Genomic DNA, 25561 nt, shown 5'->3' on the forward strand with positions numbered 1-25561 from the left:
TAAGCATTGACTTTCTCATTATGATAACATAGTAGTCCAAATTTGTGCCAGTGCATATAAATTAGCATATGCGAATAGATGCCTGCTGAGATTTAGACAATCTTAATTTTGTAGAGTTGATTTATAACTATTAGGGAAGACAATGATCTAACTAAATATATCCTTGAACACTGGTATAGACTATCCTCCCCTTCTTTATTTCTCTTTCATTCTCTCTCTCACTCTCTTGCTTTTGTGCCTTAAAACTCAATGCCAAAAAGTAAAAAAAAATACAAGCCAATTTGCCTCCGCTATTATCTATAACGACCACAAAATTTCTTTAGCAAATTTATAATGAGAAAACTAGTGGTGAATAGAACTTCTCCAACAATCTTTCAAGGGCAGAATCCCTCCTTATATTGCCTCCTTATATTGTTGAAAAAGCCCAAAGCAAGGGAGTTTGCTGCAGAGCTCTATTTTTATTTTTTGCAAGAGATATTTGCATCTGTCAGTTTTCTGGGAAAATGGTCTCATTTAGCCAAAGGGATATGAGAATTCTGGCTTTCCTTGTATTTTCTTAAAACCCCAGGATTCAGCTATTTGGAGATTTTTCAAAAGAAAATTGCTTCCTGTTGTTCAGTAGCTATAGCATTATAAAACACCTATGTTCCAGTCCTTGGGCTTGTAGATATGAAGCTGTTCCTTGGAAACACAAATCCACAAATCCATAATTGTTTGAGTTTTGTTTATAATAACTCAGTGGCTCTGTAGGCAATGGACATTAAAGCTGTGCTATTGAGAGAAATATAATAACTCAAACCTCAATAACTAAAGAGAAGGTTCTTATATGTTTGCTTTTTGTGATTTTAATAAAGATTGTTATTTAACAGACATAGTTATAGGCACATTGAAGTCCTTGTTCAAGAGACATAAAGCTAAATCACTTCTTCATTGGAACATAAAATGATTTAGAATCAGGCTGAAGACTATGCAACTCTATACACTTAATTTCCATCAGCTCAATTGGCAGAGCCAGTGATCAAACATTATGAGAATTAAAGGCCAGCCTTTTCAGAATCTACAAAATCCTTTCCCTTAAATAAACACTGAAAAGCAAAGATTTTTTTTAGCCTGATAAATATTATGGTACAAAATAGATCTTTTGCAAAGATACATTTGGAATTACTCTTACATATTATTTTCAGGGAGAGCAAGGAATTCAGGGTTCACCAGGACCAAAGGGCTCTATAGGAATTGGATTACCTGGTCCAAAGGTAAGACGTTTGCCCTTTAGCAATCAATTAGATTCATTGTATACTTTATTTAGAAATATCTTAATTACTAATGGCACTTTTTCAATTATCTTTCTGAATCAAATTTCATATTGTTTGTAGGAAAGTTTATAAATGTAGTCCTCAACTTATGACCATTTATTTAGTGATCATTCAAAGTTACAACACCATTGAAAATGTGACTTGCAACCAATTGTTACCATTACAACCAGCACAGTATCCCCACAATCATGTAATAAAAATTTGATAGCTGGGCATCTGGCATGTATTTACAATGGTTGCAATGCCCTGGGGGGGGGTTCTTGTGACCATCATTTACAACCTTCCCAGTTGACTTCCAGCAAGAAAAATCAATGGTCAAACCTAGATTCATTTAAAGACCATATGATTCACTTAACAACTGAAGTGATTTGCTTAACAACCATAGCAAAAAAGGTCATAAAAATGGCTGCAACTCACTTACGAACAGCCTTGCTTAACAATGGAAATTCTGGTCTCATTTGTGGTTGTAAGTTGAGGATTACCTATATACAAATCAGAATTTCTTCCTTAATTTTTATTCAGGGCAAAGATTAAAAATGAATAAGCATTTTTGCCCTGACATTAACTTTGGAAACAATGGGCCATGATTACAATGAGCAACTGTATTTTGTTTCTTGAAAAAAATATCAAAACATTTCCTGCAACAGAGGAATAAGGTGACTGCTGTACATTTATCACACAATCAACCTGCTTCATTTACAGTGACCAGTTTATTTATTTATTTGGACTTACTTGTTGCTGATTTCCATGGGCTCTGAATGGCTTATAAATCACCAAAGATAGGATTAGAAGCATTGCATCACTTTTGTTAACTATTTGTTTCTATTGGCCATGCTATCTCTAGTTTAGGCTAAACTTTCATATCTGTATAAGCTTTCCTGAAGAGTCAGGCTCTTTATTTTTTCAGGTTTTCTTTACTGCATTCTGTTAAAGAAGAAAAGATTCAAAGCTGTAGAACAATCTTGATTGATAGCTTCAGGGACTATTCATCTAAAAACACATAAGATTATTGCCTATCATCTTATGGATGGATTACATAAAAATTAATATTAATACTGAAAAACTAATAAATGCTAATAACCATGCTATGATCCTTTAGAACCAAATTATCAGCCTTTTTAGGTAGGTCAGATTAAAAAACTGTGCAGATATCACAAGAATCCTTGTTTATTTTTATTTATTTATTCATTTTATTACATTTATATACCGCCCTTTCCCGAAGGACTCAGGGCGGTTTACAGGGTAATTAAAAACCAAGATACAAAAGTTAAAAACAAGTTTAAAAAGAAATTATATTTGTCCCTGTATAAATAAAACCCCAGTTAAAATAAGATTAATCCTCAGCCTGGGCCAGAGAGCTCGAAGAGCCAGGTCTTCAGGTCCTGGCGGAATGAACGGAGGTCGGGGGCAGTCCTCAGCTCCACTGGCAGCTGGTTCCAAATGGCAGGCGCCCCCACTGAGAAGGCCCTATCCCTGGGTGTCGTCCGCCGGCAATCTCTTACCGGTGGCACCCTGAGAAGACCCTCCCTGTGGGAGCGCACTGGACGAAGGGAACTTGATGCCGGCAGCAGGTGTTCCCTCAGATATCCCGGACCCAAGCCATTTAGGGCTTTATAGGTCATCACCAGCACCTTGAATCTCACCCGGAGGGCAACCGGAAGCCAATGCAGCTCGCGGAGTAGAGGTGTTACATGGGAGTATCGGGAAACCCCCATCACAACTCACGTGGCCGCATTCTGCACCAGCTGAAGCCTCCGAGTGGTCCTCAAGGGCAGCCCCATGTAGAGAGCGTTGCAGTAGTCTAAACGGGAGGTCACGAGCACATGAGTGACTGTGCGTAGGGCATCTCGGTCCAGATAGGGTCGCAACTGGTGCACCAGGCGAACCTGGGCAAAAGCCCCCCTGGTCACGGCTCCTATATGGTCTTCAAAATTGAGTCGTGAATCCAGGAGGACGCCCAAGTTGCGAGCCCTATCAACGGGGGGGTAACACCTCACCCCCCATCATTAGAGATGGAATAGTCTGGTTGACCCGAGATGCCGATATGCACAGCCACTCAGTCTTGGCGGGATTGAGACGAAGCCTGTTTCTCCCCATCCAGACCTGGACCGCCTCCAGGCACCGGGACATCACGGCGAGGGCATCGCTTGGTTGGTTCGGGGTGGAAAGAAAAAGTTGGGATGGGAAGCTACAGAAACCAAATAAATAATTAAATAAAAGAGAAAAGAGACTGCCAAAGACAAAAGGGAAAGAAAACAAATTGGATATCATAAGAAACAGTGGTAATTGCTAAGAAAACCAAAGCCAAAAAGGACAAAGATTTCAGGAAGAAATCTTGTTATTCAAGAATAACTAGAAGAGAAAAGAAGCATTAGTATGACATCCGTAAATCCAGTGAAAATGGAAGCAGACACAGAAAAACAAAGAAAGTCTTCTCAAACTCTTCCAAATTCAGAAAGAGGTTTCAGACTTAGAAAAATATAGTAAAGGATGCCAACAGGCAATTGGTAACTGATTCAAAGAACAGCAGGAGACCATGAGTTCAAGTCCCATGTTAGCTATGAAAGCCAGCTGGCCACTCTTAGGCCACCTTATAGGGTTGTTGTTGTGGGGAAAATAGGAGGAGGAAGGAGTGTTGGATATGTTTACCACCTTGAGTTATTTGTAAAAATAATAAAGACAATAAAAAACAAACAAATACAATTCTGTACAATAAAGATGTCAGTGTCCAAGATACATTAAACTATATTCCTTATTTACAATATGTACTTTAGTATTAAAAGATGAAGCTAGACCAGCACACTGGTCATTACTAAGTTGGAAAGCTACAGGAATTAATGGAATATCTGCAGAAATACTGCAATCAACAGAAGAACCAATAAAAGGTCTAACCAAACTGTGCCAGCAAATCTGGAGAATGACCCAGTAGCCATCAGATTCGAAAAGGATCAATTTGCATACCAATATCATCATGCAAAGAAGACAGTGCAAACATTAATAGTAATGAACGTCAAGGAGCACAGTAAAAAAATGATGTGACGTGTCTAAACCTATAAAGTTCACCTATTAATGAATAATTAATAGATTTAAAGAAAAAAAGCTAAATATCAGTTGTAGTTTATTGCAGTGATTTTGCAGAAAGATGCTAGGATAGATTATTTATATCTACAATAGCTCTTTTATATAGTTCTTTTATTCTAGCTACATTTGATTTGTATAATTCAGCACCTTTCTTGCATTGAAATAATATTAAAATACTTCAGATATGTCTTCTTGTCATTCATTCATATAATTAAAAGAATGTTCTATCTTTTTAGGGTGACTATGGAGAGAGGGGAGAGCAGGGAAAGAGAGGTAACAAAGGAGAAATTGGAGAGCCTGGCCCTCAAGGACCAAGGGTAAAACTTAAATATTTCACATCTACAGCATTGAAATCAAAAGGACTGTAGTACATCTGACTTACTCTGGAGCCAACTCTTATTTATATTACACAACAACTATATGTTGCATAAGACTATGAAATAATATGCCATTTATTTATATTTCAGGGATTTTTAGGACAAAAGGGTGAACCTGGTCTTACTGTAAGTACATCTGTCATTTGTTGACATCAAAATAGTATTTTATATTAAAAACCATAATTACCCAGTTTAGGTATATCCTTTGCATAGGTGTGAAATTAGAATCGGTACAATCAGCCTCCTATGCTGATAATAATCTCTTTCAAATATTATTTCTAATTTATTTGCATATAGCAAATTGTGAAATTGAAGCCATATTTAGTAGTATATGTATATGTATATGTATATGTATATGTATATGTATATGTATATGTATATGTATATGTATATGTATATGTATATGTATATGTATATGTATATGTATATGTATATGTATATGTATATGTATATGTATATGTATATCTTCAGGCTGGTGTCTTCGGCTTCATGCTTGTGCGAGCAAAGCGTGATCGGAGCTGCTGTCTCTCTATAAATATTGGTGGGGGTGTGTGGGGTGCTGGCTTTGTTGCTGTAAGCAGGTTGGTTGGCTGTGTTGTTACATGTTGATTGGTTGATGGGGTTATTGTTTGTGGATTAGTCGGCTGTTTTATAACATCCTGTGTGGCTGAGGTGTTGGCTGTGTGCCCATTAGTCTTTTGTGTTGTAATGACCTGGATAATGGGCTGTGTGATGACATCCTGAGCTCTAGTGTAGTGATATCCTGAGTTCTGTGCTGCAACATCCTGGGTGGTTGGCTGTGTTGTGACATCCCGAGTTTTAGCATTGTAACCTCCTGAGTTCTGTGATGTAATGTCCTGAGCAGAAGGCTGTGGTGTAACATCCCAGGCTCTGGTTTGGGTCTGAGTTTGCAGTCTGGCTTTGTGTTCATGGCATGTGTCAGTTTGCTTTGTGTGGGGGTCGGGAGGGGGTGCAGCAGATGGAGATGCTGCCGTGGTTTGGTTTCTGGATGGTGGTTGCATTTTGTCTATGGGGTAGGTTTGGGTTTGAGTCTGGTGAGGATGATTGGTGGTGGCGTCCTGTGTTGTTGTGGGTCCAGTGTTGGTTTTTGTGGCTGGGACTTGTTTGTTGACTAGGGCTAGTTTCCAGATGTCTGGAAACTATACATATTGATTGTGTCCATATATAAATAGCCCAGTTAGTTGCTCCCTTATTTAACAAACTTCCATGTGATGGCAGTGCACATTTTCTGGTGAATCAATCAATAAAGAGCAACTATATTTTAAGTCTACCAAGGGAGAGTTATGTTAGCCTTACTGACTCAGGGGCTATCTGGGTTGGGGTATTCAAAGAATGTACTTTTGTCCCTGTCCCCTCGGTGATTCAATTAAACATACTGTAAAAGTATGGCTTATTGAAAACTATTTTTTAAAAATACTTATGGTATTTCTAATTCTGAAAGACCAAACTAAGTTCTTGCTCTCTTTCAGAAAGAAGAAATAATCAAACTCATTATGGAGATATGTGGTAAGATCTACTTAAGGAAAGAAATCATTTTACTGTAAAAATCACTTTTGCTTAAAGAATTTAAAATAAGTCTTGTCAGTATATATTGCAATTAAAATTGTTGAGTGAAAGGAAAATGAAAACAAAAGTTTGGACAAGCTTCATATTGGGCTTTATGTTGACAATCTATAGAGTATGTAGTGGGTACTTTGGTGCTCTCATAAAATGGTTGCCATAGTTGGCATGGCAAGTTCCAAAACCTACACTAGCTTCTAAGGCCTATCATCTCAGATTACCTCTGTTTTTTCTGGGCATGTTAGGAATATTTTTGTGTTAAAAGAGTACTATACAAGACGAAAAGAATCCTAGTAGTTTTATTCTAAATAAAAATGGATATCCTTCCTTGGTCTAAAAGTTGCACAGTTATAGAAACTGTTGATAGAATAACTACTTGCATATCATCAGAGAAACAAGTATTGGAGATTATAGTTAAGTGTAAGATTTGTGCATGTTACATTCATGACTTTTTTCAAATTTGGGAATTATCATTGTAATGTAAAGTGAATCTTTAAAGTGAAACTCTATTGTTTTTCTGTGATGATGCATTTTACAAGCTAATTATCAATGTGTCTGCTGTACAATTTTCTGCCTAGGCATTAATAGTAGATGAGCAGTTTCAAAACATTGCCTCTTTAGGAACTGTGGTGGCACAGTGGTTAGAATGCAGTATTGCAGGCCAACTCTGCTCACTGCGAGGAGTTTAATCCTGACTGATTCAAGGTTCACTCAGGTTTCCATCCTTCTGAGGTTGGTAAAATGAGGATCCAGATTGTTGGGAGCAATGTGCTGACTCTGGAAACCACTTAGAGAGTGCTATAAAGCAGGGGACCCCAACCCCTGCACTGCGGCCCACTACTGCGCCTTGAGCCATTCAGAATCAGGTTATGGAAGTGGTAGGGGAGTACATGCATCTTCAAGTGCTGGTGCACACATGCTCAGTTTACACAAATGGAACTGTGGGCCCATGCATGCCCACTTTTACATAGAACCATCCCCTCTCCCCCCCCTGGCTGGTCCGCAAAGCTGGAAAGGTTGGGAATCTCTGCTATAAAGCACCATGAAGTGGTGTATAAATCTGTTTGATATTGCTATTTATCAAATCAAATCTGAACCTGATATAGAGTTTGAAAAATCCATGCCCACATGACTAAGCTTTTTTTCTATTTTTCAACGCTCCATGGGAGGGGTAACAGGCACCTTTTATCTGTTTATAAGATTTGTATGACTGCCCATTTTAAATACAACTCTGAGTAGCTGATATGACAAATGCTTCGTGTTATATCATGTTTTGGAGACCTTATTAGTTTTTGGAAAATCATACATTTAACAAATTGCTTACACTCTTATTCTACCACTTATTTCAGGCTGTGAGGTTAAGTGCAGAGAAAATCCTTTGGAGCTTGTGTTTGTGATTGACAGCTCTGAAAGTGTTGGGCCTGAAAACTTTGAAAGGATTAAACGGTTTGTAAAAACTATAATTGACGCTATCATTGTCAACCAAGCCACAACCCGAATTGGCATCATCAATTTTAGCCTCAAAATAGATGTGGTGTCCACACTGCAGCAATTTCCTAGCAAAGACAGTCTGAAAAACGCTGTTGATGCAATGCAGTATTATGGGGAAGGCACATACACTGCTACAGCTATCAGCAAAGCCATAGAGATATTTCAGATGGCTCGACAAGGAGTTAGAAAAGTGGCAATGGTTATAACAGATGGGCAGGCAGATCAACGTGACCAGTATAAACTGGAAGCAGTGGTGAAAGATGCCCATGCCCTCAACATAGAAATTTTTGTAATTGGAGTGGTGCAGAAGACTGATCCCAACTTTGAAAATTTTCGAAAAGAAATGGATTTAATTGCTACTGATCCAGACAGTGATCATGTTTACCAGATCGATGACTTCATGACTCTGCAAGGTAAGAGTGAGCTGCCTTTATTTGAACTTATGATATTCATAGGGCTAAACTGTGGATGCATCACAAGAAAATGACAAGAAATGATGACAAGAAATCTTTATAAACTTACAATATTAATTGTCAGTCATCCTGGGTAAACCAGACATGAAACAAGACTTGATGAACTAGATCCATTTTATTGTAAGGTGACACTGACAGAATCTTGCAGATCTGAAAGTAAAAAGCTTCCTGCCATCGCTTTTAACTGCTAGATCTACTAGAGTCCTCCTTTAGTTTCTTTCTCTGATCATTAAACCACTGGGACCTCCTTCCTCTCTTGTCCGTTTTCCTTCCCCCCTTTACCCAAGATAATTCCCATATTCCATTACAATAATTAGTTGAAAAATATGACCTTATAAAAATGAAGAAATTATTGCATGGGAAAATGAAACATTCACATCAGTAGCAGACATTAGGTGGAGAATGAATTGATTATGAAAATTCATTTAGTCATATCCCTTTGATACTGTTAAAGGACTACAATGCTTTCAACTTTAGAATATAGGTCATATTGGAAGATCAGATGATGGAATTGTTTATTTAAACTTTGACCATCCGAAACACATAGAAAGCAAAGAAAGTCATTCAGATCTGCTTCTCTTGTTTCTACTTCAAATGAATGGTTTTCTCTTTCACTGAACTCCAAATCAAAGGATTTTGCCAAATGTAAAACTGGCATTGAGGCTAGAAGAAAGTAAGCGGCAGTCAACCATTCTATAAAAATGGACAATACTCTGCACCACTTCAACCTTTCTGAGTGATTTTGAATTTTGAGGCGTGCTCCCTAAATAGTTGCCATGGCCCCATTCACAAAATTACTATCAAAACACATTTATTTACCAGAAATAAACTGTTTGTGACAATTTGCTATTGGGATTTTATGAGATCCAAGATATTTCTTTAAATAGGCTGGTATTATGCTTTGAAGCATGCTACCTTTTTTTTTCTCTCTCTCTCTCCCCTCCCCCCCATATATGTGGACAAAAATAGGTCACATCTAATTTCAAGTAATTCCTCCCTTCCTCCCCCCCTCTCAAAATAGATCACATCTAATTTAAATTAATTCCTATCTATACGCAATTCCACTTCATAATACTGTTTTATTTTTCATATGTTTAGCTCTTGAGGATAAGATTTTCAGACAAATTTGTGAAAATGACTTGAGTTCCTACATCACCAAAGTGCTTAGTTCAGCTCTTTCTCCAAAATTTGAAACCAGCGAACATGGCAGTCAGGTAGCCAAAATTGATCTTCCTGGATCATATGCCCCCCCACTACAGCCAGAGACTAGTGATTCTGTAAGTATTACTAAAAATGACATTTGCACAGGAGGGACAAAAATTTAATGATAGAATTCATGCTTTGTGCAAGTCCACAGTCTTTGAATAAAGCATTGCTAAATTTTATTACTGTTTTTTTTCTTTATTGTAACTATAGTTTTCAAAGAGACCCAGTGAGAAAGGAGCATCCTATTTGGATCAGGATCACAGTGTTTCCTCAACCACTTCCAAGCATATTCCTGAACATCATAGACGGCCAGTCAGCCAAGATTATTTGGAATCTAGCACTCACCGTCCGGATTTAGCAATTGTGTCTAATGTAACTAGACATGTGCAACCTACACCAGCTGTTGTTCCACTTCCTACAGTAATACATGTTATGAAAGGTATGGAAGCATTCTAAAGATGAAGAGATAAAACGGATGAGCAGACTTCATAGGACAATTTTTTTTGTTATCATAGTTTCTAGTATCAAAAACCAAAAACAGAAATTCACAATTGCTTTGCTTTGCTTCTATTCTTCCTTTCTTTTGCACTGGCACTATTCACACTACTTTCTTGCCTCTACATGGAATAGCAATGGAATATTTCTAAATGTCAGTCAAACCTTGTATACAGTAGCTCACATTGTTAACTCATGTGCTCAGTTATACCTAGCAGTTGCAAACCTTCTTTGAAACTTTGAAACTTTCAACTTCTTTGAATCAAGTCTTTGCTTGATTGTAATGGTGAACACTTTCATGTCTTGTAAACTTTAGGAGGAGCTTTATTCCCTTTGGATAAATTATATTATTATAAGCACCTGGACTGTGCTTATGATTACATCTTTCAGTTGTGGAGACTCAACAGTTGAGGGTCAGCCTGGCATGCCATCAACCATTATTTTGTCTATCTGGCAGCAAAGCTCTGGAGACAGTTTATCATGAATAAATAATACAGGTTGGGTGCAGACAGTCTGGGTTAAGAGCCAATAAATAACTTGTATTTATGAACAGACTGCCTATTACCAAAGTGACAGCGTTCTTCTTCCTTGACCTGACAAACTCCTGAAGCTACGCAATGTTTTCATGAACTGCTGAAACTGCATATTTTAAATGAACAGTAATGTTACGTTTTCAGAGGTTTTCAGTGGTTTGAGAAAACACTGTGCATCTTCAATGCTTTGTTGTTTGAGGCAGGAGAATGCTATCTGTCATTCTTAGCAATAGAGGGTAAGAAGCCTATCCCTAAGAACAAATTCTCACTTAAATACAAATTTGAGACAGAAGGATGGGTCTCATTCTTAACTTAAGGACTGCCTGTTTACCATTCTTGGTGGCTTAGAATCAGATGGTCTAAGGTTTTAAGACAGAAGCAAATTTTGATCTTAAAGCACACATATTACCTATCATATCCTGTTATTTTTAGCCATTTACATCTAATCAATACATTTAAAATGCAAGAGGGAATTAAGTCTAAGTTTCTTCAATTTATCACCTTCCATCTCCCTATTTTCTACAGAAAGCAAACAAGATGGAGCAATAGTGCATAACAATTAATGAACAACCAATGGAAATAAAAAAGTGTAATTTATTCTTATAGATCTCAAGAATGAGTATGTGTGATATTTAAACATTCAACAGACTGAAAAAACTGGAGAACCAGTTTGGTCTAGTGGTTGAGGCAGTATAGGAAGTCCTTAACTTACAACCATTTGTTTAGTGATGGCACTGAAAAAAGTGATTTATAGCCATTTTTCACACTTACAACTGTTACAGCGTTCCCCTGGTCATGTGATCAAAATTCGAATGCTTGGCAACTGGCATGTATTTATGACAGTTGCAGCGTCATGTCCCAAGTTCATGTGATCACCTTTTCTGACTTTCTGACAAGCAAAGTTAATGGGGAAGCCAGATTCTCTTAATAACCATGTTACTGACTTAACAACTGTGGCAAAAAAGGTCATAAAATGGGAAAACGTAGTTAACAACTGTCTTGCTCATCAACAGAAATTTTGAACTCAATTGTGGTCATATAACAAGGACAACCTATAGTCTAGAAAGTTGGAGACTACAGTATAGGTTTTCGTCCCACCTTAGCCATGAAAGCCAGTTGGGTGACCATGGGCCATTTACTCTCTCTCAGCCTACTTACCTCACAGGGTTGTTGTGGCAAAAATAGGAAGAAGAAGAGGTGTTAGATGTGTTCATCTCCACGAGTTAATTGTAAAAATAATAAAGGCAGGATATAAATAAATAAAAGGAAAGTCAGTTAATTATAAAGAAAATCTTAATGTTTCAATTATGTAGGGTTATTCTATTTTTATTTTTTTTATTAAATTTCTATGCCTTCCATTTCCCCTACAAGGTCAGTCTGGGCAGCTTATCAGTTACATGTCTTCTTAAGTAAAAGCCCAATTGACTAAAGGGATTTCTGTTTATAATAATTTTAAAAAGTACTGATTGGAATATGGTCAGAAACTTGGAAGGTGAATACACTGTGTATTATCAACCTTTGAACCCTCCAAGCATTACAAAGGAGGGTTGTATCTACCAGTCAATCAGCGCTATGTACAGCTAGCACCACAGCAATCTGGCAGAACCAGTTAAGACAGGGAAAGCTAAGAGTGTCATGAAAGCTGAAAACAATGCAATTGTAACTCTTCCTTATATTTCATAGTAAAAATACAGTTAGTGATAAGGATTTGTAGTAATAAAGTTGTGTAGACAAAACATTTCAGCTTCTATAGAAGTACATCAAAACAATAAATATGCATATATATTGTTTTCAGAATCCAGGTGTTTAGAACCAATGAAAACTGGAAGCTGCCGAAATTATCAAGTGAAATGGTTTTATGCCAAGGATACAAATTCTTGTGCCCGATTTTGGTATGGAGGTTGTGAAGGCAACCAGAATAGGTTTGAAACTGAACAAGAGTGCCAAGCAATTTGTGTTCAAGGATAAAGGTAAGTGAGATGTCTTAAATAAAATGCTTGTATTTATGGATTTTATTTATTTTGAAATAGCGATGCAAATCCTTAAATAAACATATTGGTTGTTTAATTTGAACTGTATGCTGTCCTCTAAAAATCTGTACATGTAATTTTTTTAGGAGTTAACATTAAAATGTATTTCTCTCTTACAGAAATCACAAGATGTTATGAGAAAATGAAGTCAAAGTTTGCATAATCATACTAAAAGAAGTTCAAATACTGTATTAATAGTACTTCTATAATATACTTGGTGCTTTTATGAAACACTGATTTTTTATAGTTTTATAATGTCTTATAATGGCATGATATGATATGATATAGATTATAGTGTAATACAATACTGTATCTTTATAGATGATAGTTTTACTTGATAAAAAGCAGTTTACACTTTTATGCTTATTGATCTATGTTTCAGGAGCAATTTTTAATAAGCCAGATATCAAAGATCATAATTAGCCTTCATAAATATGGTTTTATTATGTTGAAATGAAAATATTTTGTACCACACAATATACAGAATAGAATGTGAATTCTAGATCATCATCAGAAACTGCAGCAGCAAAAAATGGACAACTGTATCATAATTGGGAACTTTCAAAATCGAATCTCTGCCTATGGATACAGCTATAACTCTTTTCCTACATCAAAGCCTATGTAATCTTGCAGCTAAGGATAATGAAAATCTGGTTGTTTGCTATTTCCCCTTTGGTTATCTTTCTTCAGATGCCAAGATCCAGCTATAATTGTAGCAACAATAATTAATGGCTACAGGTGTCCTGTTCACATCAAGACACCATCCTGCCAATCCAGTAATAGATTTTAGCACTATTAAGGGTAGTTTCTGATGCAAAAATCTCTGAGTAAAACAGGACCAGTATTTTGAATGTTATTGTTATTCCATATACTCTTGTTACTCAGGGGTCTTAAACTAAAGAGGAAAATAAATTCATAGTAAATGTCAAAATCAATTATAGAAGAACAGGGGAAAGCACTGACAGATGTATATAAGTATATTTTTTCATACTGTATTTTCCTTTTAAACCATATCTCTGCACCAAAAGTACTGTATATGCTAAAACTGATGAGTGATAATTAAATATATCACGTGAACAAGTTGTTCAGTTGCAAAGTCATATTCAACTCTTCGCGACTCAATGGACCATAGCATGCCAGGTTCTCCTGTCCTCCACTGTCTCCTAATATTTGCCCAAAATCATGTTTATCGGGCCAATGACACTGTCCAACCATCTCATCCTCTGTTGTCCCCTTCTTCTATTGCCTTCAGTCTTTCTCAACATCAGGTTCTTTTCCAATGAATTCTTTCTTCTCATTTGAGCATCAGTTTCAGTACCTGTCCTTCCAAAGAGCAGTCAAGGTTGATTTTCCTTTAGGATTGACTGATTTGATCTTTTTGTATCCAAGAGACTCTCAAGAATCTTTTCCACCATCACAATGTAAAAGCACCAATTCTTCAGCACTCAGCCTTCCTTACAGTCCAGCTCTCACAACCATACAGTACTACTGAGAAAATCATAGCTTTGACTAAACACATGAACAAGAGGGCTGTTTTACTTGAAAATGTGGCAATGTGAACTTTTCTCCATAAACTTAAATCAATTCAGCTAAAAGATAAAAGTGTTGACGTTAGCAATGAAAATGACCATAGAGCAAATCTTGCCATGATTTCAGGTAGAACGTAGTTGGCTAGCTGCAAAAACGTAGATAAACAAGGACACATTATCAAGAATTGCTATACTATATAAGTCTTCATCCCTATACAAAGCAACAGGTTGAATAAATTGTGGTTCCTAAGGGATAGGGACACGGTGGCTCAGTGGGTTAGGATGCTGAGCTTGTCAATCAGAAGATTGGCAGTTTGGCGGGTCGAATCCTGAGTGCCGCATAGCAGAGTGAGTGGCTGTTACTCATCCCAGCTTCTGCCAACCTAGCAGTTCGAAAGCACGTAAAAATGCAAGTAGAAAAACAGGGACCACTATGGTGGGAAGGTAACAGCGTTCCGTGCACCTTTGGCGTCTAGTCATGCCGGCCAGATGACCACAGAGACATCCTTGGACAAGCGCTGGCTCTTCGGCTTTGAAACGGAGATGAGCACCAGCCCCTAGAGTTGGAAACGACTAGCACACGTGTGAGGGAACCTTTACCTTACCTAAGGGATAGTGTAAAACCATATTGAGTTAGCTCATGAGACTCTGTAGAGTGGACATATGGGTTGGGATAGGACCATTTATAAGATTTTATCAGATCCTGGATAATTTCTATCTGCCAGGGATCTATAAAGAGGTGATCCAATACTGCAAAATATGGCCAGTAAAGCCAAAAAGGCAACAAGACAAAGTTTCTATGGAAAAGGTATCTTTAGTCCCATCCTTTTTTCAAAAGTTACCATGGATATTGCAGGCTTTTTACCATGTTCCAATAAAGGCAATGAGTATGTTCTGGTGGTCTGTGACTATGGCAGTTGGTATCTGGAAGCAGTTCCATTAAGAAATATGACCACTAAAATAATATAATGGAGGAAGTGGTCATAATTTAAAATTGAGTAGATATACCACAGGAGATTCTTACAGATCAGGGCACAAATTTCCAATCAGGTCCCCTGAAATATCTATATGCAGACCTGGGAATAAAAGGGTGTATGCTAGTTCTTATTACGCACAGGCAAATGGTCTTAATGAACGAACTTAAGAATGTGCTAAAGAATATGCTAAAAAAGAATATGTTAAAAAAATGTACAGGGCAGGACCCAAAACATTGAAACACATGGCTGCCATTTCTGCGGTTCATATAGGGAGGTTCCATAGGCATCCACAAGTTTTAGCCCTTTTGAATTATTATATGGGAAACAACACTGTGATATATTAGATATAATTAAAGAAGGGTGGACTGGAAACCTAGAAACCTGACTGAATACATCCTGACACAAAGGAATAAGTTGAAGGCCGTAGAACACTTCACCCAGAAACATTTAGCAACTGCCAGGGAAAGCCAAAAACACAATATGATTAAGGGTTAAAGACTAAGAAATTTGATGTAGGGGACCAAATCTTATTATTATTGCCAAGTAAAGAAAGTAAAGTACAAGCACAGTGTGGTCCCTATGCAATAAGGAGAAGAATTGGTCCAGTAAATTATGAAATAGAAAAGCTATATATATCATGTGTACCTCCTACATAAATGGCACAGTAGGGTTGACCCTGGGATGGCCCTATTGGTATTGAAAGAAAGTAATCCAAACTTAGTGGATCAAGCTTGGAAGGTAATACAGCAACCATCCCAAGGGATCATGCATATAAATCTTGAGCTAAGAGAGAATCAAAAAGACAAGTTAAGAAGAATATTGGAGAATTATAAATGGTTACTGGACAGCCAGGTACAACTACCTTAGTGGAACACAGGATAGACATGGGGGAAACCTGACCTGCTTGTATAGGATCCCTGAATGGTTGAAAGAGTTGCTACAAAAGGAGATAGAAAAAAAAGTTCCAGATGAACGTAATAGAACCATCTATCAATGAATGGCATTGCCATTTCTGTTGGTGCCAAAAGCTGAATAGTGACATACGGTTTGGGATAGATTTCTGCCAGAGTGGTGAAATTTGATAGCTGACCGGGACACAGGATGGACAAGTTTCTGGATGAGCCAAATATCTATCTTCTGTAGACTTAACAAAGGATAATGACAAATCCTACCAAAACCGCAGTCCAGAGAAAAGACTTGTCAGTATTTGTCAGTTCCCCAAGAGTTTTTTTTTTCAGTTTAAGAAAATGTAATTTGGCTACATGAGGTGCCTTCATGAGATTAATGAACAAAATCCTTCCCGGGCAAAGAAAATGATGTCAATTTTATTTAGATGATATCTGGGAGGATCATGTGCATCATGAGGAAAGCATTGGAATGTCTAAGGGAAGCTGGATTTACCCTGAACCAGAAAAGTGCTACCTGAATTTTCAAGAAACCCAATATCTGAGGTTTATGGTAGAAAAGGGATACATAAAACCTGAACAGAAGGAAATGGAAACTCTGAGACAAGTAGAAACTCCCAAAACAAAGAAAGATGTAGTATGTTTTTTCCTGGGATTGGCAGGATATTACCAATGGTTTATCCCCAATTCTTCCCCATTGCTCAACCCCTAACAGAGCTAACCAGGAAAACTTCCAAGATAAGGTGGACAAAAGAATGTCAGGAGGCAATTGAAAGGTTAAAAGTGCTCCATGTGGAAAACTGGTGCTGAAGTGACTGGATTTTATGCAATCATTTGTTGTACAAATAGAGGAATCCAACAGAAAGTACCCCTCTCTCCCAATTCTTTATCAAAGAAGCTCCTCCAATAGGAACAGAACTATAATACCATCATGAAAGAGATGTATGCATTGAAATGGGTGATCAATGACCTCCATGTGTACTTCAGGGATCAGTAATTCATAGTGATCACCAGCCATCAGCCACTCACATGGTTACAGAAGATAAGGAACACAAATGTTGCATATTCTGGTGAGAGACAAGTTCTGTGAGGTTGAGCTATAGTATTAGTCTGAAAGATTAGATGACTAAACCTCTGGCCCCGGTTACTGATCCAGATTGGATCTTGCAACATTATCCTGGGACATATATATTTGCTTTGATTCATGAATGATTAATTCAGGGGTGTCAAACTCAATTTCATTGAGGGCTGCATCAACATTGCAGTTGCCCTCAGGGGGCCGGGTGGGTGTGGCCTACTGGGTGGGCATGGCTAGAGTGCATATGGCCTACTGGGTGGGCATGGCCAGCTCTACATCGTTCGCGTCAAGGGTGCCTATGGGGGCCTGGGCAGGAGTGGGACGGATCTGAGGGTCTCTGGCAGGAGGGTCTCTGGGCCAGGGCCAAGGCAGTGGGGGCCGTTCCCTCACTGTTTCCAGGATTGCTTCGCGGGCCACATGAAACCACTTCACGGGCCGCATCCGGCCCCCGGGCCTTGTGTTTGACATGTCTGGATTAATTTATCACTGCAGGAGAGGACATTTCTGAAGCTTTTTAAGGAGACCCTGCTTCACACTCTCCTTAAAAAGCCATCACTTGATCCCTGCCTAGACAATTTTCATTCTGTTTCCCATCTTCCTTTTTTAGATGGTTGCCTGGGAGCTTCAGAAGGTCTTAAGGAAACAGATTATCTGGGCCCCTTTCAGTTAGGAGTCTGGTCTGTTTATGGCACAGAGACAGAATTCATCACACTTATTGATGATCTCTGGCAAGACTGGGATAGGCTAGTGCAATCATCCTCAGTCTCCTTGACCTCTAAGCTGCCTTTGATACCATCAATCATGGTATACTTTTGGGTTGGACATTAGGCTAGGGGCAGTTTTGTGCTGAAAAAGCACCTTTCTCCAAGATTGGTCCCAATTGGTGTTAATAGGGAATGATAGATTTAGCCCATGGCTTCTCTCTTAGAGCATGCTCCACTCCTTTTTAACATCTACATGAAACCGCTAGGTGAGATCATCCATCACCACGGATTGTGGTATTATCAGTATGCTGATGATACTTACCGTATATACTTGAGTATAAGCCGAATTTTTCAGCCCACTTTTTGGGCTGAAAAATTCCACTTCGGCTTATACTCCAGTCAACAAAAAAACTTACTGAGGACTTGTGCGCGGCCGAGGCTTTGGAGCTTCCGGGATCGCGCTCACCTCTCCCAAGCCACCGCCGTCCGGAGACCTGCCGAAGTTTGGGGAGGTTTGGGGAGGTGCGCGCGCACCTCCCCAAAAGTCCCCAAACGAAGCCGGGTCTCCGTTCCTCTGCGCCCTGCCTGCCTGCTTCTTTCCACAGCGGAAAGAAGCAGGCAGGCAGGGGGCGGAGGAACGGAGACCCGGCGACGTTTGGGGAGGTTTGGGCGCCTCTCCAAATATCCCCAAACGTCGCCGGGTCTCCGTTCCTCTGTGCCCTGCCTGCCTGCTTCTTTCCACAGCAGAAAGAAGCAGGGAGGCAGGGGGCGGAGGAACGGAGACCCGGCGACGTTTGGGGAGGTTTGGGCGCCTCTCCAAATATCCCCAAACGTCGCCGGGTCTCCGTTCCTCTGTGCCCTGCCTGCCTGCTTCTTTCCACAGCAGAAAGAAGCAGGCAGGCAGGGGGCGGAGGAACGGAGACCCGGCGACGTTTGGGGAGGTTTGGGCGCCTCTCCAAATATCCCCAAACGTCGCCGGGTCTCCGTTCCTCTGTGCCCTGCCTGCCTGCTTCTTTCCACAGCAGAAAGAAGCAGGGAGGCAGGGGGCGGAGGAACGGAGACCCGGCGACGTTTGGGGAGGTTTGGGCGCCTCTCCAAATATCCCCAAACGTCGCCGGGTCTCCGTTCCTCTGTGCCCTGCCTGCCTGCTTCTTTCCACAGCAGAAAGAAGCAGGGAGGCAGGGGGCGGAGGAACGGAGACCCGGCGATGTTTGGGGAGGTTTGGGCGCCTCTCCAAATATCCCCAAACGTCGCCGGGTCTCCGTTCCTCTGTGCCCTGCCTGCCTGCTTCTTTCCACAGCAGAAAGAAGCAGGGAGGCAGGGGGCGGAGGAACGGAGACCCGGCGACGTTTGGGGAGGTTTGGGCGCCTCTCCAAATATCCCCAAACGTCGCCGGGTCTCCGTTCCTCTGTGCCCTGCCTGCCTGCTTCTTTCCACAGCGGAAAGAAGCAGGGAGGCAGGGGGCGGAGGAACGGAGACCCGGCGACGTTTGGGGAGGTTTGGGCGCCTCTCCAAATATCCCCAAACGTCGCCGGGTCTCCGTTCCTCTGTGCCCTGCCTGCCTGCTTCTTTCCACAGCAGAAAGAAGCAGGGAGGCAGGGGGCGGAGGAACGGAGACCCGGCGACGTTTGGGGATATTTGGAGAGGCGCCCAAACCTCCCCAAACGTCGCCGGGTCTCCGTTCCTCCGCCCCCTGCCTGCCTGCTTCTTTCCGCTGTGGAAAGAAGCAGGCAGGCAGGGCACAGAGGAACGGAGACCCGGCGACGTTTGGGGATATTTGGAGAGGCGCCCAAACCTCCCCAAACGTCGCCGGGTCTCCGTTCCTCCGCCCCCTGCCTGCCTGCTTCTTTCCGCTGTGGAAAGAAGCAGGCAGGCAGGGCACAGAGGAACGGAGACCCGGCGACGTTTGGGGATATTTGGAGAGGCGCCCAAACCTCCCCAAACGTCGCCGGGTCTCCGTTCCTCCGCCCCCTGCCTCCCTGCTTCTTTCTGCTGTGGAAAGAAGCAGGCAGGCAGGGCACAGAGGAACGGAGACCCGGCGACGTTTGGGGATATTTGGAGAGGCGCCCAAACCTCCCCAAACGTCGCCGGGTCTCCGTTCCTCCGCCCCCTGCCTCCCTGCTTCTTTCTGCTGTGGAAAGAAGCAGGCAGGCAGGGCACAGAGGAACGGAGACCCGGCGACGTTTGGGGATATTTGGAGAGGCGCCCAAACCTCCCCAAACGTCGCCGGGTCTCCGTTCCTCCGCCCCCTGCCTGCCTGCTTCTTTCTGCTGTGGAAAGAAGCAGGCAGGCAGGGCACAGAGGAACGGAGACCCGGCGACGTTTGGGGATATTTGGAGAGGCGCCCAAACCTCCCCAAACGTCGCCGGGTCTCCGTTCCTCCGCCCCCTGCCTGCCTGCTTCTTTCCGCTGTGGAAAGAAGCAGGCAGGCAGGGCACAGAGGAACGGAGACCCGGCGACGTTTGGGGATATTTGGAGAGGCGCCCAAACCTCCCCAAACGTCGCCGGGTCTCCGTTCCTCCGCCCCCTGCCTGCCTGCTTCTTTCCGCTGTGGAAAGAAGCAGGCAGGCAGGGCACAGAGGAACGGAGACCCGGCGACGTTTGGGGATATTTGGAGAGGCGCCCAAACGTCGCCGGGTCTCCGTTCCTCCGCCCCCTGCCTCCCTGCTTCTTTCTGCTGTGGAAAGAAGCAGGCAGGCAGGGCACAGAGGAACGGAGACCCGGCGACGTTTGGGGATATTTGGAGAGGCGCCCAAACCTCCCCAAACGTCGCCGGGTCTCCGTTCCTCCGCCCCCTGCCTCCCTGCTTCTTTCTGCTGTGGAAAGAAGCAGGCAGGCAGGGCACAGAGGAACGGAGACCCGGCGACGTTTGGGGATATTTGGAGAGGCGCCCAAACCTCCCCAAACGTCGCCGGGTCTCCGTTCCTCCGCCCCCTGCCTCCCTGCTTCTTTCTGCTGTGGAAAGAAGCAGGCAGGCAGGGCACAGAGGAACGGAGACCCGGCGACGTTTGGGGATATTTGGAGAGGCGCCCAAACCTCCCCAAACGTCGCCGGGTCTCCGTTCCTCCGCCCCCTGCCTGCCTGCTTCTTTCTGCTGTGGAAAGAAGCAGGCAGGCAGGGCACAGAGGAACGGAGACCCGGCGACGTTTGGGGATATTTGGAGAGGCGCCCAAACCTCCCCAAACGTCGCCGGGTCTCCGTTCCTCCGCCCCCTGCCTCCCTGCTTCTTTCTGCTGTGGAAAGAAGCAGGCAGGCAGGGCACAGAGGAACGGAGACCCGGCGACGTTTGGGGATATTTGGAGAGGCGCCCAAACCTCCCCAAACGTCGCCGGGTCTCCGTTCCTCCGCCCCCTGCCTGCCTGCTTCTTTCCGCTGTGGAACGAAGCAGCCTGAACGAAGCAGGCTGCTTCTTTCCACTGCGGAACGAAGCAGCCTGCCTGCTTCTTTCCGCTGCGGAACGAAGCAGCCGGCGGCGGAGGCTTGCAGAACGGCGGATCGGCTTATACTCAAGTCACCAACTTTTTCCAGTTTTTGGGGGTGAAATTGGGGGTCTCGGCTTATACTCGAGTCGGCTTATACTCAAGTATATACGGTAACTCTATATGCAAATCAAGGTGCTGGTTATCACTTTTAAAGCCCTTCCTGGCATGGATTTAGGTTCCTTGAGGAATTGTCTCATCCCAATGGGATTGGCCCATCCCAGTTGTGCCAGAAAAGAATGCGTGCTGTAGGCCCGTTGGCCAGGAAATTCTGGCTGGCAGGTCCAGAAGAGCTTTCTCTGCCATCACCACTGCTCTTTGGAACATCCTGCCCCCCAGAAGGTCAGCTCCCACCTTCCTGACCTTCTGCAAGAGCTTGAAGACCTGGCTCAGCCAGTTGGCTTGGGAATCCAATGGAGAGTATCACAATGGAAGTGGTCGGTAATAATAGATCCCACCTCCTCCCTGCTCATCCTACTCCCTCTTTTAGTTATAGTAGATAATTTGTACATTTATAATTCATTTTTATTATATACTAGTTTTTGATATTTTTCTAACATAATAGAAATGGGCAGCAAAACAATTTAATAGTCATTGGCAGAGAACAGAAGTAGCCCTCAAAGAGAAGTGGCTCTACAAAGTTAGAATATTTTATAGAACATAGGGATGTGAGGGCGATCTGGCTGCAACATCTATCACTCCATTGATCGTCAGGGTTGATTCAGCTGATCTGGCTGGTTAGGCGGGTGTCCCCTTCCTCCCTCACCACTCCATGTATGTCCCTCCCGAAGCTGCGCACTCGATGGAAGAGGACGACCATCCCAGATAGGAGTGTACTGATCTTCGGTCAAGGGTATAGAATATTAGAATGTTTAATTTGAGCATTTATATTTTTATTAAGATCCAGAAATCATGTCTTATTTTGTTTTAAGATATGTTGCCTTACCTACTTGTCATTGTAAGCCTTGAAGAAAACTTTCCTGGGAATGAGATAAGGTGTACCGGTGAAAGACATTTTCTCATTAGATAAATCTGTTTTCACAAAAGATAGAAGCAAGGAAGAGAGGAAGTTCCTTATATGTAAAGGAAAGTTTCCTGTGTGTGACTGTATTAGGGGGGAGGCAGATATAAAAAGCTGTTAAACTTTCTTAGGAATACAGAATAAGGTTTGGGACACAAACACCAAATCTCCTTTTCTTAGAACACAATAACTGAAATATTATAAAATTTCCAATTTGCCAAGTAATTGAAACTCTAATAGCAAGGACCATTTTAAAGAATAGGTTAATCAGAAAAAATGTGCCCATGTCTCAAAGTATTTTTCAAATTTCTCATGCTAAATAGCCTTGAAGCACTATAGCACCCTATAGCAGCAGCCCTTTGACCTTCACAAAAGCTATTAAGGACTACCGCTAGAATAGCAGGAATAGGAGTTGCCGGACCTAACCAGTACCTATACTACCAGACACTCTAGGTGCAAAAATTAGCAAACCAAATGACTAAAGCAATGTATTCATTATAAATGAATATCAGAAACATCATAAATGAGGGTCTGTCAAAAACCTTTGTAGGCCAAGTTGCAGTGAGGAGGAAAAAGTGATATTAAGGAAGATAGGGATATGGACTGAGACCGTTTCCTGATGAAAACTTTGGTTGTCCTTTCTATTAAAAGCTATTATTTCTCAATCAACTACTTTTTGAATAATTAAGAATCATTTGGGTATATAAGATTATGTAAAAGGCGTTAGTTTGCTTTCTCCGCAGACTAACCATATAATTTAATGGTAATTTACATTAGATATTTGGGAAAAATACTTTGTGGGTACGTAATATGAATACTACCTAAGCTATATTTATATAAATAAAAACAAGAAATTATGTATGTGTATGTGTGTGTGTACATGTATATATATATATATACACATATATATTCAATATGTATTCAAAATTTTGTGACTGACAAAGAGTTAAAGGGAGACTAGTATAGCTATTTCAAGCTCCTTAGCTTTGATCAGCTAGTCTTACCCCTCTGGGATTCAAACCTGGGCAGCTTGCATGTTAGGCAGCTGTATTAACCTTTAGGCCACAGGCTCCACCTCACTCCTGTCAGTAGAGGCCAGAGAGGGTAAGACACACAAACACACACACACACGTGAAATTGCAGGATATATAGAAGCATCAATAAAATTCTTATTAAATGCCATCTGATCCTAAAATTAATCTGCTAATAAAAAATAGTTGCATATTTATCTCAGCAAAGGAGTCACTGAGACTTTATGAAATTTTGGTAGTGAATTGTTTCTTCAAACTTTCCCCATGATTAATCTAACAGTAAAATAATGACATGTAGAGCAAAGTGTTTGTATACTTTAATTCTAGTTTCCAGAAATTCTCCACGTCACATTTATAACATATAATTACTTCATATTTTCTTCAAATAAATGTTCCTTATATGTGACATATCATTAAGACATACTGTATAGTAAGACAACAAAAAACAATATTCCAAGCAAAAAAGCCATAGAAAACTGTGTGCAATTGTGAAATCAACACTTTAATAATTTGTCAATTTTATCTTAAGTTATCAATAGAAAGTATAAAATACAAACTTATATAATGATTTTTAGCAGGATTGTTTGAGTAAGGAATTCTGGAGCATCAAGACAAAAACAGGAAGATTCAATACATACACACACACACACACACACACACACACACACACACTGAAATTGTGTCACAGTTCAGTGTATAGTATAATATAATATAATAAAGTATAATATAGTAAATAAGTATTATATAATAAAATAAAATATTACAAACACTTTTTAAACGGTCAAAAGTACATCCATTACAGCCAGTAAACAAAAGCAATCTATTATTGTGAATTTAAAATTTGGGCTCTTAACCTATTTTACAAAAATTTGTATTTAAATTTGGTTAACTGCAACAAAGAATGATGCTGTGAGTTTTGTCAGCTGACTTAACAGATAAACTTGAAGATCTTGAAAAACATCAGTTTCCAATTTAAAAAAGCAAATAAACTGAGAAAAAATAGAAAAACAACAGTAAAAAGAGGACCACAGTGTTGAAGATCTTGTGTCAATAGGATAAAAGTATTTGTTCCAATTGAAGATTGATTCTATGTGTCAGTAAATCAAAACTTTGAAAGTAGTACTGCATACAATCCCGCACATATGAAAAATGAACCAACATATTAGAAAAGGATACAAAAGAACACTATGAAATATCCTTAGGAAAATCATTTTGACATTTTCAGCTGAATAAGGCTCCTTATTTAGAAGTTTTAAGAAGATTTTTTCAGCTTTGATTTTAAAAACACTTCTAGTATCTGAACAAAAAAAATTTGTTTGGCGTGAACAAAAATTCACATTACCTAAATAATCCAAACTATTAAAAAACAAAAGAAGAGATTAAAGATTTGAAAAAAATGTATTTAACTTGAATTAAAATTGGGTATGTCTATTTCAACCAAATTCCAAAGAATAATTCTTTAGAAATTGATTTCTCTTGCAAAATACTAACTTCCAATAAAATAAATAAAATAAATTGAAGGATTTCTTTTGAGAAAAAATGAAAATAATTCTAAGGTATCATGAAAAAAAATCATGGATTCATATTAAAAAAAATTCTGCCACAATTCATATTAAATAGAGATGTGTAAAATAGTCAAAAGTTGTAATAAACAGTTAGTGAGGATTAAATAGAAACCATCTAACGCAAAATTGAAACTAGAAACAGCTGAAATAAAATCAGAAATATTACTTAACATTCTAATATAAACAAGTCCAGTTGTCAATATATAGAATTAAACCTGCAAGTCTATATTTCTACCTAATTCCTATGAATACTTCTCATGTCCTCTGGATTTTGGTTTCCAGGAGAAACACCCTACGAGTAGTTCTTAAGTCCTGTAGAACATGAATTCCAGAGGAACCTCAAAAAGCAACAGAAAACCAAAACAGTAATCTGAAGAAATAAAATTTATATCGTCTTGACAACAATCATTTCAAGAAGTGAAATATATTTACAGAACTAAAGGAATTCTATTTACATGTCCATTTAGGATAACCATTTTTTAAGTATGCAAGATGGGAGACAAAAAAAGACCAAAGTGTTGAAGCATTGAAAAAAACCGTATTTAAATCTCAAGTGTTGGAACCAAATAGGATGCTGGGGTTTTTGTCAGCTGACTTCATGGGAGAAAGGGTTTCTTTCATTTAGAAAGTTAATTTTGTTGCAAAATACCAATTTCCAATAAAAATAATCAAATAAATTGAAGGGGTTCTTT

At 40.3% G+C, this 25561-nt stretch overlaps 1 protein-coding gene across 1 annotated transcript in view; it reads left to right on the plus strand.

The window, feature by feature from the left end:
• The window catches only part of COL28A1 (collagen type XXVIII alpha 1 chain), a gene marked incomplete at its 5' end in the record, with an annotated part of 87314 nt that extends 73702 nt beyond the window's left edge, over positions 1–13612 (plus strand). The window contains 9 exons of the mRNA XM_081343260.1: positions 1185–1253; positions 4631–4711; positions 4862–4897; positions 6262–6298; positions 7702–8256; positions 9415–9593; positions 9733–9961; positions 12346–12520; positions 12700–13612. Coding sequence (XP_081199386.1) covers positions 1185–1253; positions 4631–4711; positions 4862–4897; positions 6262–6298; positions 7702–8256; positions 9415–9593; positions 9733–9961; positions 12346–12518 — 1359 coding nt within the window. The 3' untranslated portion in view covers positions 12519–12520; positions 12700–13612. The remainder of the gene's footprint in view (positions 1–1184; positions 1254–4630; positions 4712–4861; positions 4898–6261; positions 6299–7701; positions 8257–9414; positions 9594–9732; positions 9962–12345; positions 12521–12699) is intronic.
• Positions 13613–25561: the final 11949 nt, after the last annotated feature.

This window comes from Vipera berus (genome assembly GCF_964194415.1).
Source record: "Vipera berus genome assembly, chromosome: Z".
In the NCBI taxonomy this organism is placed as follows: Eukaryota; Metazoa; Chordata; class Lepidosauria; order Squamata; family Viperidae; genus Vipera; species Vipera berus.